Source organism: Taeniopygia guttata, chromosome 4, assembly GCF_048771995.1.
Source record: "Taeniopygia guttata chromosome 4, bTaeGut7.mat, whole genome shotgun sequence".
NCBI lineage: Eukaryota > Metazoa > Chordata > Aves > Passeriformes > Estrildidae > Taeniopygia > Taeniopygia guttata.
Window position 1 is genome coordinate 10,162,350 of NC_133028.1, and position 10,834 is coordinate 10,173,183.

The following is a 10,834-nucleotide window of genomic DNA, read 5'->3' on the forward strand; positions in this document are numbered from 1 at the left end:
TCCTTCCCTCCTTCCTTCCCTCCTTCCTTCCCTCCTTCCTTCTCTGACTGCCATCTCTGCTTTTCCTCACTGGACTCCTCCTCATTCCCATCTTCCCAGTCTTCTCCCTCCATTCTTCTCCTTCAATCCAGAGACCTCCCTTCTGCCATCCCACCTCCTCTTCGCCTTCCCCGTGGGCTCTGGCCCTGCCTTCCCTCCGCCCACTTGCAGTGAAGGGCCTGGGCAGGCGGGCAGCGAGCCCTGCCCTGCCGCGGCTGCCCGGGCACCCTTTCGGGACCCCTCGGCTCCCCGCCCCTCCCTCCCTCCCCGCTTCCCTCTAGTCCCTGCTCCTTTTCCTTCTCCCTCTCCTCTCTGCAGGCTTCCCTCCCTGGCACCGCTCCCCCCGTCCTCAGTGCTTTGGCTCCCTCTAGCTCCATCCCCTCCCTCCGTCACCCCGACCCCTCCTCCTTCGCGGACCCATCCTTCCCTCCGCCCCGGCTGCCGCTGCCGCTCTCCCGCCGCCGCCAGTCCCGCAGCTCGGCTCGGCTTGGCTCGGCTCGGCTTGGCTCGGCTCGGCTCGGCTCGGCTCGGCTCGGCTCAGCTCGGACACTCTCGGCCCGGCTCGGCTCGGCTCGGACACGCTCGGCTCGCCGTGCCATGGTGCAGCTCGGGGGCGGCGGCCGCGTCCCTCCGGCCCCGGCCGCGCCGCCGGCCTTCAGCATCGACAGCATCCTGCAGCCCGGGCCCCGCCGCCCGGCCAGGGAGCAGGGCAGAGCCTGCTGCGCGCTGCCGGAGGAGGACGAGGAGGAGGAAGAGGAGGGAGAGGGGCCTGAGGAGCAAGACCCCAGTAAAGGCTCCAGCGACTCGGGTACGAAGCCAGCAGCCGCCTCAGGCTGTCCCGCACGTCGGGTCGCAGTCCGGCCCCCAGCCAGGCGGTACCTGGGCACCCCCAGTGCCGCCGGGCCGGGCCGGGCCAGCGCACGCACACACAGACACGGACACGGACACGGACACAGACACAGATACGGACGCAGACACGGGCACAGACACGCACACACAAATACAGACACACGCGAACACAGACACACACGGACACGCAGGAGGAGGGGAGGCTCCGCGGGCGGCCGCGGGGAGATGCCGCACACACACCAACCTGCTTCCAGGGTGTTGTGCCCCCCTCCCGGCATCCTGCGGCTGGCTGTCCCGCGCCCGGGAGCCCCTCACTTTCCTGTCATACAGCTGGCAGAAGGGTTTCCTTGGATCCTTATGGAAGCACTTCACCCTTCCTCTCCCCTCTGGAGGGTGTGGGACCGCGGCCAGCCCTCGGCAGCCCCCTCCCCATCCTGTCCCCCACCCTCTCCCTGCGCTCCGCCGGGCCGAGCGTGCGTGCGGGGCGGGGGCGCGGGCTGCGGCGGGGACTGATGCCGTGCTTTGCCCTTGCAGGCAGCGAGCCCCGCCGGCTTCGGGCAGAAGGGACGAGCCGCGGCCTCCGCCCCGAGGGCGGCGATGCGGGGTCCCCGCTCCCCACGGAGGGGCTACCCGGTCCCCGGCAGCCGCCGCCGCGAGAGGCCGGGGGCTCTGGAGAGAACGGCAGGTCATCGGCGGCGGGCGGCAGGAAGAAGACACGGACCATCTTCTCCAAGAGCCAGGTGTTCCAGCTGGAGTCCACCTTCGATGTGAAGCGCTACCTGAGCAGCTCCGAGCGGGCCGGGCTGGCCGCCGCGCTGCACCTCACCGAGACCCAGGTGAAGATCTGGTTCCAAAACCGCCGCAACAAGCTCAAGAGACAAATGTCATCCGAGCCCGAGGGCCAGGGCCCGGGGCCGGCAGAGCCCTCCGGGGAGCCGCAGCCCCCCACTGCCGCCTCGGCTCTCTCCTTCCCGTCCCTCTACAAGGACAGCCCCCTGCTCAGCCGCTGCTTGCTGCCGCTGCCTTTCCCCCTGCTGTGCCCGGGCAGCGCCATCCCCTACCTCTGCCTCCCCGGGCCGGGCAAACACTTCAGCCTGCTGGACGGGGACGTATAGCCCTGGCCTCCGACCTTCCCTCGCCGGGGGCCGCCCCGATTTTATTTATGACCCCGCTGTGCAGGTGGAGCGTCCGTCTTCGCCACAGCCACCACCCGGCCCACGGAGGGGCTGCCCGGGCTCCCCCCACGCGTGTCCGTGGGCTGCCGACACGTTGCTAAATCTGGGAAGGGCGGTGCCAGCCCGCTCTCCCTCTTGCAGCGCTTTTTCGGCAGTCAGGACGGAGGAGATACCAGGGAGCCACCAAAGAAACGGGGACGTGCTCTGCCTGCCGCCCTTCCAAATTATCCCGTGCCGGCATTACAGGAGGGCCGGTGCTCTGCCTCGGTCCGTGGGGACTGTGTCCCCGTGTCTGTCCCGTGCACCGCGGCTGTCGCTTTACCGTGAACCGAGTCACGTTTCATAGAGATTGGTAAATGGCGAAGGCCGCTCTGTGCTTCTCTATCTCAAACTCTCCTCCTCTAATACCCCTCTGAGTAGCTTCTCCCCATCTTTTGCATTATCAAATTGTAGACACCTTTCCTCGGATCTGGTTCTTAAACTGTGACTTTCTTTCCTGCTTTTTTCCCCTTCGGAGGAAACATCCCAAGATCTTTCTTACATGTTTTGTGCTAACTGGTTCTCAGACTGGGGGTCATGTGGTGTTTTAACAGAGCAAGACAAGCTGTCTCTTGTGTTAATCCCGCCCCCCGAAATGTCGTGGAACGGTTTTACCTGCTATCCTAGGGTAAAGCAGCGGGGTTTTAATTTTTTTTATATCTATCTACATATAAATTTGCAAACGCTTTTGTGGTCTTTTGGTTTCTAAGTCAACATGCTTTATATCCCAAGGTTGGAAATAAACCTTTTCAGAAAGTTGAAACTCCTGCCTTTTCAATAGTCACTACTAGGTAGTACCAAAGGAAAGATATTTCCTAGAGCGCATCGATGGTTCTTATTTTACAAATAAAGAGCACAATTAAAAAAATAAAAGCATAATCGTCGCGTTACGAAATTCACCCTTGCACGCGCGAATGGCAACTCATCGATTTTCCCAGTGGCGAAAAAAAGCACGATAGTTGTTTCGGCTAGACAAGAAGGGCTTTTCTTTCCTTTTCTCACTCTTCCGCTTGTCTTTCCGTGGGCAATTGACGCAGATGCTCGGGAGGTGCCGCAGCGGGAGCCGAGGCCGCTCCAGCCCAGCGCGGGGATACGCTTTCCTCGGCATCCCGAAGTTTCCCGGCCGCTGTGGTTATCTAGAAAACATTTCTAGTTTGACCTCTCCTCTCGCTTTTTAATCCGTTTTCAATCGGTGTCAAGTAGCGAGAGGTGTCTCACAGAGTCCCCTTGCTCTGGGGAAAAAAAAAAAAAAAAAAAGTCGAGGCAGTGGATGGAGAGGTGGTGTCAGGCTTAAGGGGACCTGCTGGGTGCATTTCATAGCTTAGGTCTCCCCACCACGGGAAGGTGCAGGCAACGAACTGATGGTCTGAACAGCAGGACTCACGCTTCTTTTCTCGTCTGAATTTATAATGATAGTTAAAGAAATTAAAATCCTCCGAGTCAGCGAGTTGCTCCGTGGCTAAAAAACATATTTTCCAGAGTGGTGATCTATGGTTCCTGTTTTTCTATATTTCATAACTGGTCATCTGTTTCAGAACCTTCCTTTTGTTTTTTGTTCTAATATTTTCCATGCCTACACCCCATTACTTGACTACTATTACCAGATTAATTAATAACAATAGAAGCAAATCCACCTTTTCCTAAATCCCTACCAATGGAAGTTCAATCAGATACAACAGCTATACACTAGGGTCCCTTTCTTTAGTTCTTTAACATGGAACGAAACTTTATTTAAAGACTGTCCTTCCACGACTGCAGCTCCTACGTCTCCGTGGTGAAAAATAACCACATAAGAAATTGTTATTTTGCAATTAATCTACTTTTCACTACATTTATCGAACCATTTTCTTTCTTCCCCCTGCTTTACCATTTTTCCTTTCAAATTGTTGGAATTACAGAAGAAAAATGAAGGAAAATACGTACCCCACGAAAACGGGGGAAGTTTTTTTTTTTTCTTTAGTTTTTTTCAATAGAAACAACGGGAAGAGTCGTTCTGCAGGCAGGAGGAGTTCGCTTGTTGCTGAAAGAGCCGATCGTTAGGAGTTAATGAGCAGCGAACGCCCGAAACAGCCGTGTAGCGAGGCAAAGCAAATAACTACCCCAAAATATTCGTTTCCCATCAAGGTAAAAGTGGTGGTTCTGAGAGTACTGGCCATAAGTATTATCCAAACTGGTGCTACACAGTGTAACACGGCCAGGGGCAAGGGGCTTTCTCTAAAAAAAACAAGTTCAGGATTTATCGGGATTCCCAGCTGAGCAATCAATGTTGATCACGCTGAATATTACTGACATTTCTTTTGCAGCTCAAAACAACTGTGCTTGCAATTATTAATTGCTCCTTGCTGCAACAGGAGATTGCTACAAGCCACTGTATGGCTAACCTGTTGATGAGAGACTTCAAGGAATGAAACAGACCACAGCAGAACTAAACAAGAAAACTGGCAAACAAACCCCAAACAACCCCCTAAACCATCCAATCAACAAAAAACCCCTCCAAACCTCAACCAAAAAAACCCCAAAAACCAAAAAAAACCCCAAACAAAACCAACAAAAAAACCCCCACAACCCAAAACCCCCAAACCCTCAAATCCCAAAAAACTCTGCTAGCAAGCAGTTTGAGAAAAAAAGAAAAAATACAAACAAACAAACAAATAACCAAATCAAACAACCAATTCCAGCTCCAAACAGTGCTAAAGCTCATTATCTGCTGGAATGGAGATTTAAAAGCATGCTATTAAAGGTTTGACACATTGAAAAGAGATGGTGCAACTGCTTGAGAAGTGTGTGTTTTCCCACATTGTCTATCAAAAGCTCATATAAAAAGAATTTTTTTTGATTATTATTAGAATAACAGTAATCCCTGCCTGTGCTGGGAGATCTCCTATGTTAGGCATGGCACATATATACCAGCAGGCTCCCTCGGAATTCTCTATAAACTAAATAGGAAAGAGAGTTAAGAGTAAGACCTGGTTCCTGAATCTTTAAAAAAAAATATTGGTAATTAAATATGACGTATATCATCGGGAAAATATATTTAAAAATCAGTTGGATGCATGCACAATTGTGTTGGATACATACACAAATGCATTACTCATTGAAAGAGTATAATAAAAGGACTTAAAAAATCTGCTCAATCTGTCTCTCCTCCACCTATTCATAAAAGCCTCACAAGGCTCATTCTAGGTGCAGCAGCTCCAGAAAACTTGATTTTCATATCACTTGTTATGCGGTAAAATTCCCAGAGCTTAGTATGATCAATCACACTAGTTTTCTTGTCTGAAAGTGTGCTGAGAATTAGAGAATTCATTTTCTTCTGCTGGAGAGCAAGCCTTCTCACTTAACTGCTCTGTTGGATGGTTTTGGAAAACTCCCCTAGGACTGGTTTCCCACTGGAGTCTCATGATCAGGAGGCTGGACCAGACACTCATTTTCATTTTGTTTTGTTTTGCTTTGCTTTGTTGTTCTCTAATCATCACATACGCAAACACCTTGATGGGCAGCACAAGGACACTGTGCCAGCCTTGTCCACCCCGGTGCTGTTTAGATTTCTGCTCCTGACCAGGCTGGGACTCACCTGCACGAGGTGAGGGAAGGTGTGCTACAGACTGGAGGGAGAAGAGTTACTCAGCATAGTTCCATTACCTTGATAAGTGTTGATCTAGAATATGAAAACTTTCCTGCTGGTTCTCCCCTTTTCATGGATTTGGGATTTTTTTTGTTTGGTTGGTTTTTTGTGAGTTTTTCTTTTTTTAAAGAAATAGTTTTGGAGAGGCACACAGTAAAAACGATGTCTGCATCTTCTGTGCAGTGGAGGTCTAACTGTACTATTTTTTTTGGAAAGCCAGTCATTTATTTCCTATTCCTATTCACGTGAATATATGCAGTGGGCTCCTTTTGCAGGTTAAACTTGGACTTGGACTGATTCTGCTTTCCCTTACAAACACATGGTGAAAAGGCAAGGATGAGACCTGTAGAATATGTCTGACTCAGAGCAGAATTTGTCAGATTGAGTCCTTAAGATATTTTCCTTTTTGAAGAATTTGAAGTTATAATATCCTCATAGCTGCGATGTAAAATAGTAACCATATTGGAAACAGCAAGTCATGCATTTACTGGAGGGGCTTGGAAATGCCTGAAATGAAATGTGCATTTACAAGTGTCTCAACACTGATGTTGAACATGCTCTTGCATCCTGAGATGTGGTTGTCAACCAATTAATCTGTCACTTTAAAGTAGAGATCATATAAAAAAAATTAAAACCTGTAAAATGTTTATTACTAAAAATATTTATCTTTTGTCCTATTCTGTGTTGCAGTGCTTAGGAAGTGCTCTGTTCCTAAAAGAAGAAAGCCTTTTATTTCAGAGAAGAATTTACCTCTAAAGAAAATCAGTGAGTTCTGTAATGGGAAATGGTGATTGCAATGTAATCAGTGCACAGAGGGGACAATCATATCTGCCTCTTCTCTGCTCTCCACACATCATTTACATTGATGATGATCTTTATATAAAATCCAATGGAGACCAGAAAACATTACCAGGCATTCTAGAAAAACAAAACAAAACAAAACAAAACAAAACAAAACAAAAAAAACCTAAAGGAATGTCCACTGTGAACACAGCACAACAGCTGTATCATCAAAATCAAGTTATTTAGCACAATTAGCAGTCAAGAACATTCAATTAGAGAAAGTCTGCAAGATCAGAAAATCTGCAAGTAATTAGAAGGAGCAGGAGAGGAAGACATGGGCATGCCTGAAGGTGGCTCTAAGGAGGGCAGAACCACCACAGCAAGGAAGAGATTTTCAAGCAAAATAGTTGTCCTTACCTGCGAGACTTTTAGGTCCTGGTGGGTAACAGAGACTGCTTTTATGAGCAGCTGTGTGGTCAGAGTATCAAAAGGTGTATCTGGAGTCAGCAACCCAATGAGCCACTTACAAATCATGAGTCTACCAGGACAATTGGGTATTGTGCCAGACCAGAAATGATGGGGGACTTTGAGGACAAATGTAGTGGCAGTGGTGCCCGTGTAAAACACTGTGTAAAACCTCATTGTGAACACTGTGTAAAACCTCGTTGTACAGATCCACCTTTGAATTTTGGTTCCTCGGTCTGCTGCATCATATGTGTCCTTTGGGACAGTGATTTCTGAGCTGTTCTGATTGGAGCCTGCTCAAAGGTTTTTCATCAGTTTGAGAATTGTTACACAGAAAGAAATGACACTTTATTAAACAACAGATCCTCTCCCACAGTTCTGATTTTTTTCATTACTTTCACGCTTCGACCGAGAGGTCAGAATTATAACCTTTATAGAGGATGCATCATATGAGAAATCATCTGGGGAAGTTCTTTTTCATGACTGTCTTCTATTTTGAATTAAATTATTGAATCAGCATGGCTCTAATCAAGGGGGAATGTAATTTAATAATTTTTGAAGATCAGCACTTGATGGAATCTGGATTAGCTTTCATCCTGGCTGTTCTCCCCAAATCTTCCAGATCCAGCTCCTTATTTCTTTTAACAACCAGCTATAGGGCAGCTACAAGAACTTCAGTTCTGCCTATAGATTTTATCTGGGAACACCCAAAGTTTTATTTGTGACCACTAATGAGAAAAGCAAAGTTACACTCAGAGCCAACATGACTGTGAGATTGATGTGAACTCTTACTTCTTTCTAAACATCATGAATGAAAATATTTTACTAAAAAAGAATCCCTGTATGCAGTATCTTTCTAAAGTAACACCAATGCTCAAATCAGAAAGGAGATTTGTCTGCCAGTTAATCAGAATGTTGTCTGCATCCCAGTCCTCTGGGAGATGTAGATCAGCCTACACATGTATAGCCTACACTCACTGTGAGATATATATACTTCCTTAAGTTACTCCTGACAACATAAATATTCTCTTTTTCTGATTTTTTTTTTTTTTGGTAAGTAAATGACAAGTTTAGATCTATTTTGCAAGTAAATAGCTGGGACCCATGGATAAATGTCTTTCACTTTTCCCTTGCAATGTCTACTGCATCTTTCACTGTCTTACTGAGTTTTAGTGACTCCTTTGTGTGAACTGATAAAGATCTGAACATCCCCATGTTCTTTAATGCAAACAGATTTATAATACCTTTACACTGATTCCCAATTATCAGTTGAGTAAATACCTGGTGCTCCTGTATTTTCAGGTATGTTTGTACATGGTTGAAAAAGTTTTGGTTTTAGCAGTCTTCCATGTTTTGTACATGTAGGATTGTTTGTTGACTTCTGTGTTCTGTACAGTGACATAACTCTGCCTTTTTGTGCAGCACAAGGGAAGCAGTCTGGAGCTGTAATGGTATATTACTGTGTAATTTCAGTGTTTGCTTAGAGAGTCATCAATGTGAAATTATAGATGCAAAGAACCCTAACTACTCTGTAGGAAATGTTATGTGGTAGGATGTGCATGTGTTTTTAAAACATGCTGCAATTTGTGGATTTGTAACTAAATATCTGTATTCAATTTCCATTATTAAATAATTATTTCACATATGTGTTTGCTTCCCTAGACTACCAAACCTGACATTTAAGTGGGTTAGGAGAATTGCACTAGTTTATACATCCTTGTGTTAACAAGCTTTTAATAACCGTGCGTAAATTGTAAAATTGGGATGCAGGCAAAATAGATGAAAAGATAACAGCTAAATTAAAAAAGAAGAATGCTTAACATTGTAAACTTACAGATTGCATCATAAAACCTGTGAAAAAAGATATCTGGAAAATTCAGATATCTTTTCATATTAGGAAGATCACAGAATTAAAAACATAGCAAGCAACAGGCTCTTTTCAGACTGTTTCTTAGCATTTCCTCAGTGTTATTTTTTAGTAGAATATGATAATAAAATGTTTTTATAAAAATCCAATTTAGAAATGCAGAATATTTTGAAAATAGGTATTAAAACTAGCAACTCACTTATTAAGACAAATACCACCTTTAATGAAACTCAATCTCTCAGTCATTTGCATGTCTCAAGGGAGACAGAGTGTCTATAAGCATTGCTATCAGAAATAGCAGATGACTGATACAGTCAAGACATCAGTCCCCTTTGTCATGTCACTGGACTCTGATCTAAATCAATGGGGAAATATCCCCTCACATGCCTACTTGTCCCTTTATTGAAAAATCTTTTGCCCTGGGTCAGATGCCAGGATCAATGAATCCTCATGTTTTCTGTGGAAATCTCTGAGTTCATGTGTGAAGGGGTTACTCAGGACGGGGACAGCAGTGGCAGGGACAGCCCTTGAACTGAAAGCACCTTGCACAGTAAATCTGGCTGGGGATTGCTGTAAGCAAACCCAGAAACATTGGAGCTGAAAGCAATTTGGGGAAAGACTCTGGCAACTTCTGAAAGGCATGCATATGTAAACATGTGGCTTTTCACTCTACAGCTGCATTTTGAAGAAGTGCTGTTGTCAGGCTAGACAAGATCATTCTGATCCTCACAGATCTGCTTGGAGGCTGAGTAACACATCTAGCAAACTCACTGGAGTATTGATACCAAAGTCAAGTGGCTTGGAACGAGTCTCTTTAAGGCTTTTTTTCTCCATAAGAATGAAATGAGTCCCTCTCTCAATAAAAATGACGAGAAATGCATGGTTTAATTTGCTGGGTGCAGGACCTGAGATGTGTGGGACACCAGGCTCTTAGAAATGGTTAAAGGGGAAACTCTTACATCGTGTGGAAGGTTGTGTGTGCTAATTTTCCAGTGCTGTTTCTGCTTTCTACTACAAGGATCAGAAGAATACACGGTTTCTATTTTCAGACTGTTTTATATATTCAGATTATTCCAAACCATCTTTTATGAATATAAAAAAAGGACAACGAAATTTGTCAGATTCACAAATCAAAATAACACACTTCCAACATGAATGGAATAAAAGAACAGAGACTTATCTTTAACAGACTTTTCAGACCAAAAGCTTTTTCAGTGTCACACCAGCATCAGCTTTGCAAAAATTAAAATTAACATAATAATATATAGATCTGTGAAACAGGGTTGAGTTTCATTCCTAAATAGATTATACATGGCTTTTGGCTATGTTTGAGAGTGTGTACATTCCAGTTTAGTTTTTAATAAAATTAATACTTGCACCTGGTACCACACTTTTCTAGTGGTGGTGGACAGATCTATAATTGCAATTATTCTCCTCCTGGGTAATTTAGTTCAACTCCCTGTGCCATGCAGGATATTCCCCTACATTATTTCTACTACTTATCTAATCTATTATTGAATAGTTCTGGTGCTGGTGCCTCAATTACCTCCATTACCTCTCTCCCAGTGCTTAACGCTCTGCCTGATATGATTCCCTCCCACCCCACAGTGAATGGCTTGGACTGTGTCATGTGTAGTTTTAGGCTGTATTTCTTGGTTTGACTGCTTTCCCATTCTTAGAATCCCCCACTTTGAAATGGTTTACAGTGTCATCAGGACTTGTGTAGATTCTTCCATCCTCAGGCTTATGAGCTGGGATCCCGTCCAATCCTTCTACAACTGATGTGGATTTTCTTTACCCTATCCTGAAGTATTTTTGTGTTCTGCCTTGCTGTCTTCCCAAATGCACAGACAGAAGTGCTCATACTGCAGTGAAACAGTACCTAAGCTGGTGATGTACAAAGTTTAAAAACGTTGCCTATATCCCTTTTTTCTTTGTATTTCAGTAACACAATACACTGCAATATGATGATAATTCTATTATTTTTGTTCA

General features: G+C 45.7%; 1 protein-coding gene across 1 annotated transcript; it reads left to right on the forward strand.

The window, feature by feature from the left end:
- The first annotated feature begins 343 nt into the window (after positions 1–343).
- On the forward strand, positions 344–2,865 carry LOC100232456 (homeobox protein HMX2). Its single transcript, XM_030270649.4, has 2 exons — positions 344–847; positions 1,423–2,865. The coding sequence occupies exons 1-2, from the start codon at positions 637–639 to the stop codon at positions 2,001–2,003; spliced, it is 792 nt and encodes a 263-aa protein (XP_030126509.4). The 5' UTR covers positions 344–636; the 3' UTR covers positions 2,004–2,865.
- Positions 2,866–10,834: the final 7,969 nt, after the last annotated feature.